The sequence below is a fragment of the Mustela putorius genome, unplaced genomic scaffold (genome assembly GCF_011764305.1).
Source record: "Mustela putorius furo isolate JIRA1106 unplaced genomic scaffold, ASM1176430v1.1 tig00000145_pilon_pilon_pilon, whole genome shotgun sequence".
Lineage (NCBI taxonomy): Eukaryota > Metazoa > Chordata > Mammalia > Carnivora > Mustelidae > Mustela > Mustela putorius.
In genome coordinates, this window is record NW_025421294.1 from 37675082 (window position 1) to 37697058 (window position 21977).

The 21977-nt window shown below is 51.3% G+C and overlaps 1 protein-coding gene across 3 annotated transcripts in view; it reads left to right on the top strand.

The window, feature by feature from the left end:
* The window catches only part of STK10 (serine/threonine kinase 10), a 118866-nt gene that overhangs the window by 69878 nt on the left and 27011 nt on the right, over positions 1-21977 (top strand). For all 3 annotated transcript variants that reach the window (XM_004737603.3, XM_045075606.1, XM_045075607.1), the window contains 6 exons: positions 1723-1795; positions 2800-2994; positions 3568-3649; positions 12690-12824; positions 14880-15425; positions 17853-17983. In XM_004737603.3, the coding sequence (XP_004737660.1) occupies positions 1723-1795; positions 2800-2994; positions 3568-3649; positions 12690-12824; positions 14880-15425; positions 17853-17983 (1162 nt within the window). The remainder of the gene's footprint in view (positions 1-1722; positions 1796-2799; positions 2995-3567; positions 3650-12689; positions 12825-14879; positions 15426-17852; positions 17984-21977) is intronic.

Below are 21977 nucleotides of genomic sequence, written 5' to 3' on the forward strand. Positions count from 1 at the left end.
ACTTTTTGTACTGATTTATTTTAAAATTATTATTATTTTTTTTAATTTGTTCATTACAAAGAGCATATGCATGAGTGTGGTAAGGGGGCAGAAAGAGAGAGAGAAGCAGACTCCCTGCTGAGCAGGTAGCCCCATGTAGGGTGTGATTCCAGGACACTGGAGATCATGACCTGAGCCAAAGGCAGATGCTTAACCATCTGAGGCACCTGGCACCCCCTCAATTTATTTTTTAATCAAGATGAAACTTACCTGTTTTTCTGCCACGTAAAAGTTTATCTTAACTTATTAGTTGAAATGTTTTTTGAAAACATGACAATAAATATGCTTATTTCTATTTTTAAAAAAATGAAACTTTACCCTTGAAGACAGGAATTGGAGATTATTCTTCGTGGCATTGGATTCTTTTTGTAGTAGTGAGCATGTGAAGGAAGACTGGTAGTGTGGGGTGTGTTTGAAGATACATTTTATTTATATCATTCCTGAAAGTTGTACGTGTTCATCATGGTAAATTTAAAAAATTGAGAAAAGTAGAAGAAACCTTGTCTGGTTTCATGATCCGTATGCAGCTGGTTTAGCAAGTTGGCATATTTCTTCCAAGTTGGTTCATGTAGATCTCTGCCCTTTTCTCTGGGGAGGGAGCATACCATATGTTCAACTGGCATCCTCCCCTTTCCTACTTAACCTAAGAAGTATATAAATACAGTATCTTAATATTGTATTAAATATTATAACATTTAAATACGTGTTAAATATTAATTTCATTTATTAAATACGTACTAAATGTTTAATATCGATTGTTTTGTTTTGTTTTGCCTTGGCGGGGCTAAAGGGGAGGGAGAGAATCTTAAGTGGACTCCATGCCCAGCGTGGAGCTTGATGTCATGACCCTGAGATCGTGACCTGTGCCAAAATCAAGAGTTGGACACTTAAGTGACTGAGCTGCTCAAGCACCCCTAATATTGACATGTATTAATACATATAATTCAGTGTTAGAATATTGAATAAAAATACTTCAATAATACCAATAAAATATGGCCATGTGGCCACACATCCCATTTTTCTTAATCTGTTCAGTCGTTTACCCTTTATCTTTCTTACCTCTCAATTTCTTGGTTCATCTTCCTGTGTGTGTGTATGTGTTTGGTGTGCGTGCGCACTTGCCTTGATATGCCAGCTTAGATCCCTTTTGGAAAAGACAAAATATATTATATATTGAATATAAAGTTTTAAAATCACCCTCTCAGCTTTTTGCAGAAACGTTATGATGGCCAGTGACCATCCAAGGCATAATTATTGCTGATTAAAATCACTCCCTGAAAGTCAAACAATTAGGTTTTTTTAAAAAATTGGTCATTATTACAATAGTGCTTCGATGAGCATCACTCTGCAAACTGTTTTTACGTTTAAGATGACTTCAGTGGGGTAACTATCTAGATCTGGAATTGCGGGATCAGAAGAGTGTGGATACTTGAAAGGTTCTTGCGATTTATTGCCCAACTGCTTTCCTGAAAGGCTCTTCAATTTATACTCTCATTAGCAGGAAGGAAGGTGCGTGTCTCTATGTATCTTTATATCAGTAGGTCTGTTTTTAATGATCAGAACTTAGCTATGTAGGAAATGGTACCTGTTAATTGATTTGGAACGTCTGTTTCCGAGTTCACACCCCAGGGCTGTGGGTGGAGGAATGTCCAATGAATACTCTGTCTGATTTTTGTCTTGCAGCTGACTTTGGTGTGTCTGCCAAGAATCTGAAAACTCTGCAGAAGCGAGATTCCTTCATAGGAACGCCTTACTGGTGAGTCTTGCAGTTTCTGGAATGGGGATGGTGGACTGAAGGTCGAACCTCAGACTCCCCGAGGTGACCTGGGACTGCTGTAGAGAAGAGAGGACAGCAGCAAGAGCTCATGGGTCAGCCTGCTGGGTCTGAGCCCAGGCGGCAGCCCTCAGGAGTGCTGTGATCTTGGCCAAGCTGCTTAGCTTCCCTGTGGCCCAGTTTCCTCCTCTACGAAATCAGGGTTCACAGGTTGTTATGAGCATTAAATGGGAAGATACATATAGAAAATGCTCCATTAAGAACACCTGAACGGGAACCCCCAGAAAATGGTTCAATTCCTGTTTAATTCAACAAGTACAGACTGAATGGGAGGCCCTGGGCTGGGACTGTGAGGATGAACAATTCCTACCCTCCTGTGAAGTTTCTCTGGACTTTTCTAGACCATTGTGTTTCCTTCTTTTCCAAAACTGTTACTTAAAAAAACAAACAAACACACAAAAAAACCATGAAAACTCTTTCAGTTTCATACCTAATTACTTTCTGTTTTTCACATGCATTCTCACTTGGGAGTTAAGCTCCTTTCTTGCTTGCTTATAACTCACCCTTTCTTTCTCTCTCTCTCTCTCTCTGCCCTTTTATTCCTCTTTCTCCTGTTCTCTCCCATCCCTTCTCTCTGTGCAGTTGTATTCTCTCAGCCCACCTGTGCCCCCAGTTGGTCTCGGGCCACCCTCCCCTCTGCCTCCACCCGCCCCTTCCCCAGGACTCTGTGTTCTGGATTGTTGCTGCCATCTCGTGGCAGACATCGGGAACTGCAGCCGGACATGGCCATGGACCCCCTCCTGAAGGCATCTTTCCAAGTGAAGACCATCATAAGGAAGACAGTGGGATGGACCCTAATGCACATCGTGATTTGGGAGTGCCATCAACTCTCTGACACTGGCTGGTGGTGACCCCTGACCCTGAATCTCTGAGAAGTGCCTGGGGAGGCCAGGTTCTTAGCCCTCTGTTGTCCTTGGTTGGTTCAGGATGGCCCCTGAGGTGGTGATGTGTGAGACCATGAAGGACACCCCGTACGACTACAAAGCTGACATCTGGTCCCTGGGAATCACTCTGATTGAGATGGCCCAGATTGAGCCCCCGCACCATGAGCTCAACCCCATGCGGGTCCTGCTCAAGATTGCCAAGTCGGATCCCCCCACGCTGCTCTCACCTTCCAAGTGGTAAGGAGCAAGCCTGCCTGAGGGTATTTGCTGTGTGGCCAGTGGGCCTGGGACATGGGACATGTGGGGTTGGGCAGGTGGAGGGCCAGGGCTCTCCTGGTCCTGCTAGGCCTGGGGGTCTCCTGGCCTTTCTGAGCCACCTGTGCCCTCCATTCCTTTTCCTGTCCTCTGTGCTCCTGACATGGGCTGTCTTTCAGCGCAGACTGTGTGAGCCAGGAAGGCGGATGCCACTATGGGAGGAAGTGCCTAATCAGGCCTGGGGGAAGCCCTGGGCTGGGAACGGGGGCTCAAACTTAAACCCCCTTGCTTCTCTGTTTTGCTCTGTGGCCTCGGGCAAATCCCTGCTCCGCTGATGTCCATATCTCCATCCGTACAATGATGTTCATGATGAGAAGGTCATCTTGAAAGCCCTGTCGCCTTCGCTGCTTTTGCTCATGAAGGCACCCTTTGTCTTTTGAGGGCTGTGTCGGGGAAGCACATGACTCCCAGGAGAGCAGAGTCTGTGACTCGGGAATTTTCTCAGTTCTTGCCCTACTCTGAGCTGACTGCCACCACCTGTGCCCACCCCCCCAGGTCTGTGGAGTTCCGCGACTTCCTGAAGACGGCCCTCGATAAGAACCCGGAGACCCGGCCCAGTGCTGCGCAGCTCCTGGAGGTACGTGGCTGCCCTGTCCTTGGGGTGGCTGCCTGCCCCCTCTGCCCTGCCCTTCTTTTGCACACAGAAGATGGGCAAGCTCACCCATGACCTGGAAGCTGGGTGTGTTGCTTCCCAACCCAGGCGATGGCCAGAAGAGTCATTCATTAATCAGCTGATATTCCCTGGGCTCTTGGACTGAGACGGCCGTCATGAAGGCAGCTCCCCTAGAGCTTGTCCTCACACCGCTTACGTTCTCGTGGGGGAGACGGGGCACAGACAGCAGATAAGCGCTCATGGCAGGGAGACAAGGGCTCCGGGGGGAAAGGAAACAACTCAGAAGGGTGGGGGTCTGCGAGGGTGGCTCTCTGATAAGAAGAGGGCACCCAGAGAGGGCTGAGGGGCGAGGCGAGGGGTGCTGGGCAGCTGTGGCAAAGCATGATTGGGAGGAGTGAGGAGGCCAGGGCACGGAGCCAAGGGTGAGGGCAGAGATCAGAGAAGTTCGGGGTGTGTGCTCCCCAAGAGGACGCATACCCACCCCACCCCCCATACACTCACTCAGATGCTTTGCAGCAGGATGCAGGCTTCCAGAAGGAGAGCGCATGCTCAGGGGGAACAGTATTGTCTGTGTACACAGTTGAGGCAGAGGGGGCCATAGTTGTCCATTCATGGTGGACCCCCTCCCTGAGCCCAGGTTTCCAGTGGGCAGCTGGCCTTTCAAAGACGGACAGGCAGGCTGCGGTGCTCACTCTTTTCTGCAAGAAAGGGTCAGTCTGCGTAGGGTCACGTGGGGTCATGCAGGGTCTCGAAAGCCCAGACCAGGACTTGAGCTGTACCCTCTGTGTGGTGTACCCTGTACCCTCTGAGTGGTGGGGTGCCCCTGAGGGTTGGACAAGGGACACAGCATCCGACCTGTACTTCTCAGGCCCCTCTGGCTACTGTGTGAGGAATCTCTGGCCCTTGTGTGGAGAGGGGGTTGATGGTTTCCTTGAAGCTTCTTGAAATACTGGAGGTAGCTGGGAGTTGCCCTTTGCCCTGGCTGGTGCCTCGTGCTTTGAAAGTGGCACACACCACCTGTCCTGCTGTCCTCAGGCCTTCTAGTCGCTGTCCCCATGCTGTCAACACAACACTGATGGGAGACCAGGAGAAAGTGAGCCTGGGTTCTGGGGAGGGGCCGCCCCTCCACACCTTGCCCACTGTGATCCTTCCACGCGAGTGATTCATGGTGTCTGATATGTGTTGGGAAGAAAGGAAGAAGCAGCCACGCCAAGCACAGAGTCTTTGTTTGTGTGCAGCTGCTTCTCCTGAGTACCTACTGTGTGCCAGGCAAAGGCCCCTTGTTGGTATTCCAGGTTCCAGTTCCCCTCTGGTGTGTGCAGCGCAGTGATGGAGTGGGTGTGGACTGCAGCTGGAGAGTCCTGGGTTCAGATCCTGGCTTTGCCACGTATTGGTTGTGAGACCGAGCCGTTCGTGTCAGGGTCATGTGTGACTCACATCGCTGGACCCGGCGGCTAGTTCCAGGCTGCTCCCGGGGACCCAGCCACGGCAGCCACAGTTGATTGGCTTCACATCTCTGTGACTCAGATCTCACTCTGAAATGGGGATAATGGTCATGCCCCTCCTTTTTAACAGGGTCGTTGTGAGGGTTAAGTGCAGAGATACCATAGAATGCTTAGCTTAATCTCCCTGGGCTACGCTATCAGAGGCCTTCTATTCTGGGAATGGCAGTGTTTGGTGGGGAAGCCAGAGGAGGGGGCGGGCCATCACTGTCAGAAGCTGGAGCTCCAAGCTGTTTGGGGCCAATTGTTTCCTGTAAGCAGGCGCCTCCTGGCCTGCTACATCCGGCCTCTAGGCCATCCAGGACATTCCACCAGGAAGAGACCAGCTGTCCTCTGTCCCCACGTGGCAGCCCTAGAGCCTCAGCCCTAGCCAGGAATTTTTGTTACATAGTTGCAAACAATGTCCTGCCAGGGGATTCTTAGTGCAAGACAGAAAGGGTTGCAGAAAAAGGAGTGATCCCTTGAGATACAAAAAAAAATGCCTTTCAGGGCTTAGGCTGCTGTCAGTTTTATTCTTGTGCCTCTTTCTTTCTGGGCAGAGGGGGCGGTGGGGTTGGGGGGAGCATGGCCTGCCTGAGATCACCTGGCTTTGAGTGACAGGTAGGGGCCTCCAGATCTTGGCTTCCCAGTGCCCCTGCAGAGCTGTTCATGCCCCTTGTTTCTGCCTGCTTCCTCCAAGCACCTCATGCTGTGAGTTGACACTGGTTTCTGATTCATCTCCTCATTTGCACAGAGATTTGGGGGACCTTGTCACACAGCAATCAGGGACCCGGGCTCTGAGGTCATGCTTGACCACCCGGACTAGGAGTCGTTCTCACTCTGTGTCTCAGTTTCCTCATCTGTGAGATGTGGGTTGTGCTCCCTTGGTGCAATTATCTGGGTAAATGAGGTTCTGTATGTGCCGTGTTTTTAGCACGATGGCTATCACTCAGGGGCTCCGGGGACACTTGTTGAATTGGTTGTAAGCCTATCACGCGGTGTCTCAGCCGTTCGTGTCAGGGTCATGTGTGACTCACGTCGCTGGACCCGGCGGCTGGTTCCAGGCTGCTCCCGGGGACCCAGCCACGGCAGCCACAGTTGATCCTCACTCTTGCCACTGTCAACGCTTGGTTTCTGGGCCCCCATAGATTCCTGGTGTCTTCCCTTCTCCCCAGTCACTCCTTCGTAGCATCTTCCCCCTGTTCCTCTTCCCTGCGACTGATCACCGTGGAAGTGCACCAGCTGCACCCCTCCCCACAAGTCTTCGCTCACCTCGAGGGTCCCACCTGGTTTGCAGCGACGGCCACATTTCCCCTGCAGCCCACACTGCTCCACCTGCCCCAGGTGTCTGCAGCCAGCCCCTTCCTCTCTGCCCCCGTGTGGACATCCACACCCGAGTGCCCTCTGCTTTCCCCACATATGCTCCACTGATGTCTGTCCCGTCTCAGGGAGCGGCAACCCACCCACCCGGCCCTTGGGGCCCCAAACCTTGCAGGCATCCTTGGTGCTGATCTTTCTTATGTGCTCCATATCCATTCTTTCAGGAAGTCCTATAGTCCCTACCTTCAGAATGTGCCCTGAGTCCGACCACTTTGCACCATTTCCATTGCAACCATAGGTCAGAGCTGCCCCCATGACTTTCGCTTAGATTATTACCTCCTCGCTGGTGTCCCTGTTCTCCTTCTATCTGTTCTCAGCACAGCAGCCAAAGGGAAACCTTAACACGTATGTCAGTTCTCGTCCCTCCCTGGTTCAAAGCCCCTTAATGGCTCCCCTCTCACTCAAGCTAAACTCCAGAATCTCAGTGACCTGCAGGGTCCTACACGATCTGCCTACCCCATAATAACCCCTCACTCAATGCCAGCCACTCTGGCCTCCTTACTGTATTTCAACCATTCTGGGCATGCAGCTGCCTCAGGGCCTTTGCACAGCTCTTTACACTGACTGTAATGTTTTTTTCCTGATGTCTCCATGGTTGACTCTCTTCTTTAAGTCTTTGCTCTTCTCAGTGGGCTTCCCCCACCACCCTATTTCAAACTGGAAACCAGCCACTTCTACTCCCAACATATTCTCAGTTCTCCTTTCCCTTCCCTACTTTTGATTTTTCCATGGTGTACTTGTTTGTTAAGTTTTTTTGTTGATCTCTAGCATGTCTGCTCCCTGAGGACAGCAGTCTTTGTTTTGTACATTGATGTGTCCCAAGCATCCAGAACAGTGTCTGGTATGTACAGGGCCCTCAACAAATATTAATGTTTTTACTTAACTGTAGTGTAACCATTGCTCCATGGCAGGTACTATTCTAAATGTTTAGCAAATGTTAACCCTTTAATTCTTATAATAACCCTGTGATGTAGGTACTGTTCCCATTTCCATCAAACAGGTGATAAAACTGAGGCACAGAGAGGTTAGGTAGCCTGTATAAGATCACACAGCTTGTAAGAGACAGAGCTGGGATTCTCATCCTGGTTGTGTCATTCCGAAGCCTGTTGTCTTGACCACTCTGGTAAGCCTCCTCTCTGAATGAATTAAAGAGAGGAAGAAGGAATGAGAGAGTGAAGATTAGACGGGAGGGAGTGGGGCACTGGACAGATGCTGACAACTGGAACCTTGAAAGTGGCTTCAGGCATTTTCTAAAGCCAGCCTCGGAGTACAGGACACCCTGGCTGATGGTTTCTAAGCGCATCAAGGAAAATCAGGCTCCTTCTTGGAAAGGAAGTATGTGTAGATGGCAGGAGGGGTCTTGTCTAGTGGCCTTTTGGGGCTTCCTGCAGAGATGACACCGAATAGCTGTGTCTCTTCCTGAAAGAGCTGACAGCTAAATTCCCCTCTGATCTGGGCCTTCTGTGGGAGTGCCTGAGCATCTTTCTGGGGCCCTGTGTGCCCGACCAGCCTGTCTCCGCTCAGGAATACTGTGTACTTCCTGCCCAGGAAGGCCCTGGCCCTCCTGGCAACAGGGTTCTGCCTCTCTCCTGGGCCTTGGTGGCTTGGGGTTGAGGACTTCTCTCCTTTGGACACATCCCTGGAGTTAGTGGTTCTGAGGCAGTGAGGGAGGTGGTCTGTGCTTTCTGTTCCAGAGAATTGGACAAAACAGTGTTTTGGGCCTCATCAGCCCCTAGAGGGCCTGCCTTGTCAGCCGGGCCTGCCTTGGGATTCCAACCCAAGATTGTGAGCTGTGGTGGTCTCCAACCCCCAGGCCAGTGTTCTCTTCACTACACTAGACTCCCAGGAATCAACTTCTCTCCCCCTCCATTCATCCATTCAACCATTATATACTGAGCTCGTGTTATAGGGCAGAAACTTTTCTAGTGAACGAGGCAGCACTGGTGGTAGGAATCATTGTCCTCCTATGACATAACTCACCCTTCCTGATTTTTCTCCAGTGGAGCTAACCCACCGACCTTCCCATTCCCCAAAATACAATGGAGCAGAGTCCACTTTCAACTCTAGAAGTGGGTGGGTGACTCGTCCTGGTCAATCGGAACAAGAATGTGACCACATTAGCCAATGAGATGCAAGTTCACAACAGTAGCGGAGGCGGCTGAGGCTGCCCCAAACCCCGCTTCGTGCCAGCCTCCAACACTGAGGCAGCAGGCCTGGAGCTTCGGGGACATGTGCTTGCAAGCAGAGCTTGAAAATAAAACTAGCCGAAGCAACAAGGACTAGAGAGGGCACAAGAGGACACAGTTTGATCCCCCGGATTAATTTTTATACCAAGGAGGTACTATTAAGAGCCTCATTTTACATAGAAGAAAACTGATGCTCAGAGAGGTGAAGTCACTTGCTTGAGGACACACAGCAGGTAGATAATAGGACCGGGAGTTGAATGCAGGTCCATGTGGCTTCAGCATCCATGTGCGGACCTCTGCCCTCTTTTCAGATTCTGAAAAGGTTCTGCCTGGGTCTCAGTTTCCCTCTCATACAGTAGAAGGGCGAGGAAATGATGCCCAAGCTCCCTCTGCGGTCAGATGTGAGGGCATCTTGGAGAGTGGGTGGGTCTTGAACGGCCAGCTGCCCACTGGAAACCTGGGTTTAGGGAGGAGGTCCACCATGAATGGACAAGTATGGCCCCCTCTGCCTCAACTGTGTACACGGACAATACTGTTCCTGCGCCACTCACCTTTTCCTCTGGCAAAGGGCTTTCTTCCCCGGGCTGTCCCCTTCCTGAGGACCCCAGGGTGCCCATGGGAGGCAGTGGGGCAGATGGTCTAGCCCCAAGAAAGCAAGACTCCTGGCCATGCTGGAAAGCCACTGAGTTGGTCAACGTGTAGCATGCCATGGTGAAAACTTGGTATTTCCAGAAGCCTGTGCCTGCCTTCTTTAGTTCTGCTGCATCTGCTTCAGCAACTGCCATGATGTGTCCCATGGCTCCTTGCTCAGATTCATGTGTGAGGTCGGGCAATGCAAGGCTCAGGAACCTTCGGGATCTGATTCTCACCCTCAGTTCCAAAAAGCTGTGCTCTGTGGGGATGCAGGAGGGAAGAGGGATGGCTCGGGGGGCAACCTGTGCCTTGAAGGCTTGCCTAACTGTGCTGCTGGTGGTGACGGTGGTGATGGTGGTGGTGTTGGAGGTGGTGATGATGACTGCCATCCTTGGAGCACTTACTGTAGTGCTTATAACAGCTGTACTATTATTCCCAGTATACAGATGAGTTAACTGAGGCTTAGAGAGATTGAGTGACTCGCCCAAGGTGGTGGTGGAAGTGGCATTTCATCCCAGACAGATTTCCTCTAAAGCCAGTACTCTCACCACGACACCCTCCTGCCTCCCATGATAAGTAAGCCCTTATTAGCTTTCCCACTCAAGACCTTTTGGAACCAAACAGCACCCAGATGGACACCTTTAAAGAGTAACCGGTAATACCACTTCTCAGCTGCACCCTCCAGCAACTTCTGAGAAGAAAGTCTCAGCTTCTCACTATGGCTCTAGGACCCTGCATGCACCACTCTGTGCTTCTTCCTCTGGCCCCTCTTCTGTCTCCCACAAGCCCTGCCATCCTGGCCTTCTAGCTGTGCCTCCAGCCTGCCAGACTCAGTCTTATCTCAGGGCCCTTGCACCTGCTGCTCCCCTGCCTGGAACTCTCTGTGTCCAGATCTTTTCCCGGCCAGCTCGAATGTCGCCTCCTCAGGGAGACTCCTGTGACCATAGACGAAGCAGCCTCCACCGCCCAGGACAGGCCCATGTGGTTTCAGCCTCATGCTATCCCATTACCTGATCTGACATGATCTTTTTTCTTTTTTTTATTTTATTTTATTTTATGTATTTATTTCTTAGAGAGCGAGAGAGTGCATACAAGCTGGGGGGAATGGCAGAGAGAAAGGAGTGAGCAAACTCCCTGCTGCATAGGGAGCCCAAGCAGGGGACCAAGGATCATGACCTGAGCCGAAGGCAGATGCTTAACTGACTGAGCCACCCGGGCGTCCCCATCTGTCATGATCTTGTGGGTCATTTGGTTGCATACCTATTCTCTTCCACTCAGCGCAAGCCCCCAGGAGCAGGGACCGTGCCCAGACTGTTCACCCTACACTCGGCGCTTGGCACATCACTGGCCTCAACATGTGGCCAGGGCCCAGATCGTGAATGAATGGGCCATGGGACAGAGCAAAAGGAAATTAAAAAAAAAATTTTTTTTTAAATATTTTATTTATTTAACACAGAGAGAACGAGAGAGCACAACGGGGGGAGCGGTAGGCAGAGGGAGAAGCTAGACTCCCCACTGAGCAGGGAGCCCAACATGGGGCTCGATCCCAGGACTCTGTGATCATGACCTGAGCCAAAGTCAGACCTTAACTGACTGAGCCACCCAGCTGCCCCAAGAAATGAAATTCTTAAAATCTGCTCTAGTCTGGACTAACTAGAGAAGGCCAGGCTGGTTTAGGGCTCTTTGAAAGGAGTGAGGGTTATTCCTTTCAGGTCAGAGATAGGTGCCCGAGAGGAAGGGGGATGTTGTCTCATGACCTTCCACAGATGAACTCTTCTAAATGTTCAGACACATAAAAATGGTTCGTGATGGACCTGTCAGTGGTGAAGGTGTTTACCAGGTGCCGAAAATGTTGTCTTCATCATGTACGTTCTTCCCTGCAATCTCGTCGACGCTGTTCCTCCACGGATTAACTTTCCAACTGTAAAAGCAGTAGATGTCATCAGAGCCTTCCTCTAAATTTCAAATAAGAAAACTCCAACTTAATGACAGCCCCCTGCTCCCCTAAGACTCACACGACATCCCTTTCTCTGGGTGATCAGTCATCTCATATCCTCGTCCACACCCTGGGGCTGGGGATTAGATTCCCGAGAGCAGACTTCTGCTAGGGAAGGTGCTTGTGCTGATTTAACATCTGCTGAGGCCTTCAGTACTTTGGTGTTTTGCAAGCCGTGTGAAAGAGCTGTCATTATTGTAGAGATGTGACATTTCTGCAAATGCCTAGGGTAGAACTTACATGACGCTCCCTTAAGAATTTGCAAACACACGTGTTCCTAAAAACCTACGTACAGGCACACATTCATAGCCTTATTCATAGTCGCCCAAAACAGGAAATGACACAACTGTGTATCAGGAGCAGAATGGATAAACAGGTCGTGACCTCTCCATGTGGTAGAATACTGCACGGGAATGAACAAGGACCAGTTTACCAATATATGCAATGAGGGAGGCAACTTTCATGGTCTCAACCACCATGTCAGCCAGGGAGGGCTGCATACTGTATGATTGTGTTCACATGGAATGAGGGAGCAGGCAGAACTAGTTCCCAGGGCTGAGCAGCTGTGGGGAGAGGGCTTGATGATGAGACAGAAGACTTCAGTGTCTGCAGGTGGGCATGGTTATACCACGGGTGGAAAAAGTCATTGAGCTTAGTAAATTGTGAGCTTGACTCAGTTATAAGTAACATTTCAGTAAAGTATGTGTAGTTGATATATTATTTTAAGATTTTACTTGAGAGAGAATGGGAGCAAGCAGAGGGAGAGGGACAAGCAGACTCTGCACTGAGTGCAGAGCCCGATGTGGGGCTCGATCTCAGGACCCCAGGACCGTGGCCTGAGCCGAAATCAAGAGTCAGACATTCAGCCCACTGAGCCATCCAGGTGCCCCTGTAGTAGGTATTTTAAAACCATGTATTAAAACCTTTTAAAAAAGAAAAAAAATGCACAGACAACCCCCCAAACATCGCTTGAGCTCCTGCTTTGGGCTTAACACTTCCTTCTACATTATCCTGCTTAACCCTTATGACCTCCCTGTAGGTTTGGCACTAGCGTCTCCACTTTGGAGACGAGCCTGCAGCTCAGAGAGGAAAGCGACAGGCTGTGTTGCACAGCGGGTGGGGTCAGAGCCAGGGTTCAGCCTCTTCCTCCACACATAGGACTTCGTGAGCCACCTCCAGTCTCCCTTACCAAGTGCACGTTCCCCCTTGCACTCAGGGATGCCACTGGCCTTCTCTGCTTGGGAGATGGCCTTCCCTGAGCCTTCGCCTGCCCTTCCTGGCACCCTCCAGCCCAAGTGGTTCTAATCCAGATGTGTCTTGCCCCTCAGCATCCCTTCGTCAGCAGCGTCACCAGCAACAAGGCTTTGCGGGAGTTGGTGGCCGAGGCCAAGGCTGAAGTGATGGAGGAGATCGAGGATGGCCGGGAGGAGGGGGAAGAGGAGGACTCCACGGATGCCACTTCTGTAAGCCCTGGGAAAGCGGGTCCTGAGGAGGGATGGGATCCCACAAGTCTTGGGTGGGATAGGAGGGAATCGGGGTTGGGGCGCAGGAAGGATTCCGGTTTCTCCGCAGCTTAGGGATTTTAGCCCCCAACGCCACGGGTTAAGTAAGTCAGCACATGGGCCAGAGTGAGGCAGTGGGGGTGTGTGGGCCAGATTCTGTAAGTTTTCAAGAAAGAGCCATAATCTAGATTTTCACATGGGAACTTCCAATTTTTAACAGTTCGTAGCTGACTCATTGCTTCCCTGCCTTTTTCCTGTTGTGGCTCAGATGTGAGCTCAGCACCCTGTGGGATAAATGCAGATAAAGGCTGTGCGTGACCAGAGGCAACAGGCTGAGGGCTCCGGCACCCCAGACCCTGTCTCCCAGCCTTGAGTGCCCAGGGGCCCCAGGTCTTGGCACATTTGTAACTTATCAGCAGCTTCAGCACTTGGCTGAATTTAAATTTAAATTAAAGCTAATTTAAATTTTTACAAAACATTCAAGCCGAGCAAAACAATTCTGTAGGCTGGATTCTGTCGTGAGCTGTTGCTTTCAGATCCCTGGTCTGAGCCACTTGGGAAGGGCCTCTTCCAGGAGGGAAACTTGCTGTCCAGATGGTGCTATGAAGTGTGTGAGGCAGGGGCTGGCCACATCTGTCAGGGAATGGATGCCGTCTCAAGTTGAATGGAATCCTGGGAGAAGCCAGAGGCTGGCCTGAATCCTTACCAGGATGAGGAAGGGAAGCACCGAGGAGGAGGGACAGAATCAGCGCAGCAGCCATAGCCTTTTATGGAGTCCTCACTGGGTGCTGGGCACTCTGCAACTCTGAGGGGAGAACCAGGCCTCCATTTTAGAGATGGGCAAAGTGAGGCCTGACGAAAGACGTGTCTGGTTGAGCTGATAGGCGGTAGGGCCACCAGGTATAGAAAAACCATGATGGGAGAGGGAGGTGGTGTGTCCAGAGCCTGGCTCCTGCAGAATGCAGCAGATAGCAAGGTTGGGGAGGGAGACGGAAAGCAGTCACACTGGCCTGGTTCTCCCTAGGCAGGAGGCTGATCCTGTTGCGAGGGCAGTGGGGGCTAATGAGGGTTTCAGACAAGGGCTGGGCTTTGGTGTGTTGATGACAGGATCAGATCTGAATTTTTGAACCATCATTCTAGGGGTGTTGAATAAGGAGGAGGCTTAGAGTTCCTTCTGGAAGCTTCCATATCCAAGGTTAAAACCAGTGGCCATTAGGACCCAAGGGAATGTTTCGGTGTGATTCCGTCAATATCTTATTTGAAAGCAAGCAGACTAACCTGTAAAACTTAGAGATCAACGTCAGGACAACTATTATGTCAAGGGGAGAGACAGACATAGGCAGGGTGTCTCTGAGGGGGGCAGTGTTCCACTCCTGACGTGGAAGGTGGCTGTGTGGGTGCTCACTATATTCATTCACTGGGTGTTTATGTTTTATCCACAGAAGTGGGTGTTCTATTTCACAATGGCAATGTTTCCAGTACTTACCACCCCCCCAGAAGCTCTAAGAAACAAAACAAAACAAAACTTTAGAAACTTCGTGGATGAGGGATTGAATCTAGCTCCTGGATGGTTTTGGTTTGGTTTTTATGCGACTAAAAAAAAAAAAAGCAAACAATCCCAAAACTTGAATTAGTTCAGGTGGTATCAGGTAAAAATCCAGATTCTAGCTTGTCTCAAAAAATTGGAAGGTCTATCTCACATTGTCACAGTTAGCTGGAGCAGAGTGGCCACTGCCAACTTCAGACAAGGGATGAGCTGTCCAGCTGCCCACAGTTGTCTCTGCTTCTAGAAGGAAGAACAGGTATTCAGTTAATTCACAACAAGTAGTAATTCTATTGTTGGTAGACAGTAGGGAGTAGTGAGGACTGTGGATCACTGGTGAGGGATAACAACAATACTTCCTTGGTCCTGGCCTACTTCACCTTGTGAGTGTCTGACTTTCCGGCCCTGCTACATCTCTGACTCTTGTCTTAAAAATACAATAGCATGGTTTTAACTCTTGTTTTTTTTCCTAGCCTCTGGGGAACCATACTCAAGACTCTTCTGAGGTGAGTCAGCTGAGTCTCAATACCGACAAGCTTCTCAAAGAACCATCCTTCACCCCACTGCCACCTGGCCAGCCTCAGGACAATGTGAATGGGCCCAGCCAGCCCCCTGGGGACAGATCCCTCCAAACCACCAACCCCCCAGATGCAGCTCCTGGAAATGAGAATGGCCTGGCGGTGCCAGCACCATTACGGAAGTCCCGGCCAGTGTCAATGGATGCCAGAATTCAGGTATCTGAGGAGAAGCAAGTCGCTGACCAGGAAGTGAAGCTCAGTCCAACAGCTAACAAGTCCCAAAAATCAAGCCAGAGCCGCCCCAACAGCAGTGCCCTGGAGACCTTGGGTACTGAGAAGTTAGCCAACGGCAGCCTGGAGCTCCCCACCCAGGCCGCCCCTGGCCCGTCCAAGAGGGACTCAGACTGTGGGAGCCTCTCCACCTCCGAGAGCATGGACTACAGCACCTCTCTCTCAGCCGACCTGTCCCTGAACAGAGAAACAGGCTCTCTGTCCCTCAAGGTAATGCCACCTCTTCTCCCACAGGTTTGGGGCCGGAGTGGTTAGGACGTGTTTCAGCCCAGTTTTGGTTTTAGAAGCAGTTAGCGGCTGCCTTCCATTTTAAGTGGATCATGAGGGATTGCGCTTCTGTGAAGAGCTTTGAGCTCAACTCCTAGTGTAATCTCCAGAGTATCTGAGTTCAGTCTGGGATTCAGTCACGCCGGGCGGTTGGCTCAGGTTTAAATTTCAAATTGTGTGTCCGTTTAAATCAGGTTTGGTGAAGCTCGGGTGAGAGAAGTCAAGGAGGGAAGTTTTCTTGTTTGGGGGTCTGCCGTGCGGTCCCGCAGCTGACTGGCTGAGTCATGTATAGGGAGTGGGCTGGAGGCACTCTCGGGGATTGGTTGGCCTTTCTGGAGGTGGGTAACATTGTGAACGACAGTAGCCCCTGAGCTTGAGGGCTCAGCGTGGAGGCCAACACTGTGACGTGCTTAAAAGAAAACAGAGGCCCCTTCATCATCTCCATGTACAAACAAGCAGACGGAGGCTTTGGTGGGGGGCGGAGAGCTGCCCAGACCCACAGACTATGGGCTCCGAAGCCCACATGCCATTCTGCTTTCCCTCTCGAAGGGCCGACCCCGTCCCCCCACCCACACTGATAAATCTCAGGAGGTCCTTGAACTCGCCCTTGGCCACTTGACCAGGCCACACTGGTCAATCAAGTGATTTTAGGGATGATACTGTAGCATTTTGGTTTTTTCTCCCATTGTTTACTTGGTGGGAACCACACGGTGGAGACTGAAAAATATTTGCTAAATGAAGGGAAGTGAAAGAGGGACGAGCAGGCAGCCAGCCCAACAGTTAGCTTCAGGAGGAGAAGGAAAGCCCAGTTTGAACATGTCACCAGGATGAGCGCAGACATGAGTGGGCCCCATGGCCCACATGATGGGCCCCATGAGTGGCATTGGGGCCCATCACCTGCCTTAAGACAGGTAATCTGTCCCTCCTCTGCTTAAAAAAATACCAACCAAAAAAAAAAAAAAAGGGTAATTATAAAAAAATAAAGGCCAGAGCAGGGTCTCCCCTGCCTGTTCTCAAGGGTGTCAAGAACATTCCTTTGCTGGCCGACTGGCACCAAGTCAGGGAACACGGCGGTTCTGAAAAGAGTCCACGGGCTGCGTCAGCACCCTGCAGTGGGATGAGGAGCCTGTCACCTCGGTGGAGTGAGGGGAGGGCAGGAGGTGCCGTGACCAGCGGTAGTCCTGGTGTGAGGGCTGCAGCCCTGGACTCCCTTCTTCCCCGCCACTCCCCATCTCTCACCGGTAGTCTTGAGTTGAGCCCTGGGACGCCAAGCTGGGTACCATAGGAGGACCAGAGTCGGGCATGGCTGCTCAGTGCCGGTGGTGTCTGGGGCCCCTGGAAGCCTGGGGATCGGGGGAGCTGAGCCCTCAGGGAGCGAGGGCCGGCGCTGGTCCTGCTGAGCAGGAGCGGGGCTTCAGAGCCCACTTGAGGGGAAGGAGTGCAGTACGCCGCCCTGGCCTCCCTCTCTTTTCTGGCTGGACGGCCCTTGGGGCGGAGTTGGGAACCCAGGGCTGGGCTACTCCAGGAAGGGCCTTTGGAAGCCTATTGAGGTCAGAGTGGGGATATGCTGTGCTGACTCTAGGGAAGGCCCACAGGCTCTCTGCCAAATCAGGACCAGTTTTCAGAGGGTATTTGACACCCCCACCCTGAGTCCTGGCAGCTCTCTGCGAATACTTGCGTCTGAAATGCATGATTAGTCACAGGAGAAGGTGAAGATGGTGAATAATTCCATGGGGGCTGCTCCAGACGGGTGTGGCCTCCTGTGGAGTTCAGGTCAGCTTGGGTTTGGCTTCCAAATCAGTTAGAACTTCAGTTTCCTGGGCTCTTTGGATTTGGCACTGTGGGTAAGAGAGTGTGGTCGGCAGTCGTAACTGTCGGATATAAATACCAAGTACTGAACAGTTGCCGTGAGCTGGGCTCTGTGCTGTGTCCCCCACGCGTTCTCTCACTGTATCTCTGTAACCACCCTGGGAGGGAAGTACTGCTGTTCTCTTCCTCTGACAAGTTTTGGAAACTGAGGCTTGGGCAGGACAAGGGCCTTGCTCAGGGTCGCAGGGCCAGTGCGTGGTGGAGGGAGGATTAGAACCTGGTTCTTTCTGTTGCCGCGTCCTCTATGTGAGAGCGCTGGTAGCCAGGTGTCGGGCTGGGGGGCAGTGTTTGAAGGCATAGATCAGGGGGAGTCGAAGGGATAAGCTCAGACACTCAGGACCCCAAGTTCAGAAGCGTGGGGCAAGAAGGGGATAATGGACAGCTATGTCTTACCTGGATTTCGAGGCTACGGGACCAAGAAGGCTGTGGGCCACACCCCTGTGTCACCCACAGATTTTTAGCTGAAATCCTGACCTTTGCCTAATGATTCGGCCCTTCCAGGACTCAAGGCTGCACAATAAAACCCTCAAGAGGACACGCAAGTTTGTGGTGGACGGTGTCGAGGTGAGCATCACCACCTCCAAGATCATCAGCGAGGATGAGAAGAAGGATGAGGAGATGCGGTTTCTCAGGCAAGCCTGGGATGGGCCGCTGATGGCGGTGATGGGGGTGTGGTGAGAAGGGAGGGTTGTAGGCTCCTTTGGTTAGCAGTGTGAAGTAAGGGATCAAGGACACAAAAGGCAACTGGTTTTGCTCCTGCACCTCCCAGTCCCCCCATCCATTCATCTACCCGTCCACCTATTTACTCCTCCACCTGCCCATCATTTACCATTCTGTCCACCCACTCATCTACTCACCATCTGACCACCCACGCATCCACCCACTCCTCCATCTGCCCACATATCCATCCACTCATCCACTTACCCATCCATCTACCTGTCTGTCCACCCACTCATCTACCCATCATCCATCTGCTCACCCACCCACCCTCCCACTTACCCATCTACCCATTCATTCACCCATCCATCCATCCACTCACCAGCCACCTATCCCTCCACTCATCTACCCACCCATCTATCTATCCATCCATCTACTCACCTACCTACCCACCCACCATCCATCCACCCACCACCCATCTATCCATCAATCTACTCACCCACCTACCCATCCATCCACCTGCTCACCTACCCACCCACCCATCTATCCACTCATCCACCCACCCACCCCACCCATTTCTCCACTCACCCACACACCCATCCATCTACTCACCCACCCATCCTTCCACTGACTCACTCACTCACCCATCCACTGACCCACCCACCCACACATCCTCCCACCCACCCATCTACTCACCCACCCACTCACCATCCACCCGTCCATCCACTCATTCACCCACCCACCCACCTATCCACCCGTTCATCTACTCACCCATCCATTCATCTGCTCACTCACTCCCCGATCCATTGATCCATCTACCAAGTTGGGGGACATGGTAGCAATGCAGATAGATGACACTGTTGCCGTTGTAGAACTTACATGTAATGGGCCAACACATGACACGCAAAGTCATCCCTGTTGTGGTACATGCTGTGAAGGAAGTAATGGGTGATATGGTAGCCCCTGGGTTGGGGGAGGCTGCTCTGGGTGTGGGAGACCCCGAGTGGAGTGGCGGCGGGAGCACGGAGCGCGCTGCAAAGCTAAGGCCTGAGGATTGACTGCGGCTTAAGAAGCTGAGCAGATAGGGCTGGAGTGTGGAGCGCGACGGCAGAAGTCATGTGGGCTGCGGGCCAGGGTGGAGTGCGATTTTGTCCCAGGTACAGCCAGAGTAAAAAAGCTGGAGAGTGACTGGCTCTTGTCTCCCTTCTGAAAGATGGCTCTAGCAGCTGCGGGAGTATGGGCTGTAGAGGGCAACAGTGACATAGGGTGACAGCGAGATCCTGTCCAGCCCAGCTGGGCCGGGAAGATCAGTTCAGCATACATCCTGGAGGCAAAACCAGTGAAACTGGTGAGGGGAGGAGAGTGTGAAGCAAAGCTGTCTTCTGGGAGCCACCTTTGCATTTTGGAGGAGGTAAAGCCCTCCTCGGGGAGACCCTATTTTCCCCATTTTGTTGGTTTTTTTGTTTTTTTTTTTTTAGATGTTTGTTTTTATTTACTTGAGAGAGAGAGAAGAAGAATGAGCGGCGGTGGGGAGGGCAGAGGGAGAGGGGGAAGAAGACTCCCCACTGAGGAGGGAGCCCACTGGGGGCTTGATTCCCCCCTGAGATCATGACCTGAGCCAAAGGCAGACGCTTAACCAACTAAGCCACCCAGGTTCCCCTCCGCCATTTTGTAAATGAGGAAACAATGTTTCTTGGCAGGTAAGTTACTTGCCTTGGATCATCCAGGTGAGAAGGTAGAGCTGCTATTCTAAGTAGATCTGTGTGTGTTGATGATTCCGCCAGGCTTCCACTGGACCAGAAGCTTCCTGGGGCTGCCAGGGGTAGGGGGCTTAGCTCAGGGAGGCCTTGCAGCCACAGAACTCCCCTGGGGCCTGGCCTTTGCAGGGTAAATTTATCATTAGTTTGGAGAACATTTCTAGAACATGGAACACATTTATCTTTTTAAACAGAACAAGCATCCCAAAGCCACTCGGAAGCAGTTTTAGTGCTCTGGAGCACTTTCCCCTCTAGGGACTGCAGAGAGGAGAGGCTGACTTTTCATCAAAGGTGTTTCTGCATTTCTGCATGTACACATGTGTACATACACACACACACACACACAGGCATTCTGATCACGGGGGCTGGGGAGGCTCACAATAGAGGGTGGGAGGGAGGATGGTTGCTCTTGGAGGATGACAGCCGCTTCCATTTTCTTGGTCACCTGGAGGCGACCTGTGCTCCTAAGGCTCAGACCTCAAGGGCTGCGTTTCCATCCCATCGTCTCCTCTCTGGGCGGTTCAGGTTCCTGGGTTAAAACTGTAGACCCACTATACCCCATCTCGAATCGATGCCTGCTGGCCCTGGCCCGAGACTCCCACCCTTTTGCTAAGGAGAGGAGCTGTGTGTTGCTCAGGTTTAAAGGCGAGACATCGCAGAGTCCAAGGGCCTCGGCCTCGGTCCCGGTCCAGAGCGCCGACTGTCCTGTACACCCAGCGAGGCTGCTGGGCTGCGCGGATGTGGCAGGCTCTCTTTGTTCCCAGGCTGGCTGTCACCCCCCCACTCCACCGCCATCCCACCCCTGGCCTTCATGGATGCTAGGATGTGCAGAGAACTGGGTCACACACAGGCTTTCGAACTGTGTGACCAGATACTCACTCTCCCAGACTGAGACTTCTAGGTCAGAATTCTTTCTCTTTTTCCCTAAAATTGCTGGTGCCCAGTGATCTCTTCCTTATAGGACATCAGCCCGTCTCGGCCTGCCTTCCCTTGTGAGAACCCAGGTGGGGCAGGGAGGTAGTGTTTGAACTTGGCTACCCACCTTCTCTTGTATTCCTTCGTTATTTTGGCCAGGGGTTATACGAGTCTTAGTTTCTTCAGAGTCGGGATTTCTGTGTCTTCATTAACACTCAACTCTCTCACTGCCCAATGAGCAGAGACTCAGATGGAAGCTTCTTTATGTGGCTGTGGAGAGTGTCTCTGGTTTCCCAGAGAACGGGCAGCAGCCTTTGCCTCTTCTTTCTCATGATCACTACAGCAGTTTCCACTTAGTTGGTAAAAACTTAGCTTAGTTTTAGCACCCAGTTACCATGTCTATGCCTGTCAGGGAGCACAACAGGCATCCCCGTATTTAACCCTCAAAGAACCTGAGAGGTAGACACGATCTGTGCCATTTACAGAGGCAGGAAGCGGAGCCCCAGTGTGAGCTTCCTTGTTCATGTGGCAGCAGTCTCTAAAGTGACCACAGTTGTGGGCATAGAAGTAAGTACAGAGGGTTGGGGCGCCTGGGTGGCTCAGTTAAGCATCTGCCTTTGGCTCAGGTCATGGTCCCAGGGTCTTGGGATCGAGTCCTGCTTCGTGCTCCCCGCTCAATGGGCAGCCGGCTTCTCCCCCTCCCACTGCTGCTCCCCCTGCTTGTATGCTTTCTCTCTCTGTCAAAATCTTAAAAATCTTAAAAAAGAAATCTTAAAATCTTAAAAATTTTAAACCTTAAAACCTTAGAAAAAGGCATGAACTTATTACCAGTTCTCCTCCAGAATGTATCAGTCCATACAGCAAGGTATGAAAGTATCAATTGCCCTATTCTCTAGCCTTTTAATGAAAATAGAATTTTCAGTTTGCTCCTCATATCCATATTAGGTAATTTAAAAATTCCTTTTTGTTTTTTCTTTCATGTCTATTCATGTTTTGTGTTCCTTTTTAAAAGTAGGCTCCTCCTTGGGCCTGGGTGGCTCAGTGGGTTAAGTCTCTGCCTTCGGCTCAGGTCATGATCTCAGGGTCTTGGGATTGAGCCCTGCATTAGGCTCTCTGCTCAGCGGGGAGCCTGCCTCTGCCTACTTGTGATCTCTGTCTGTCAAATAAATAAATAAAATCTTTAAAAAATAATAAATAAAAGTAGGCTCCTCCTTTTTCTCTTATAGATTTGTAAGTAGTCTCATACATTAATCATTAGTGTCTTGCCTGTCCATAAATGTCAAATTCAGCCCGAGTT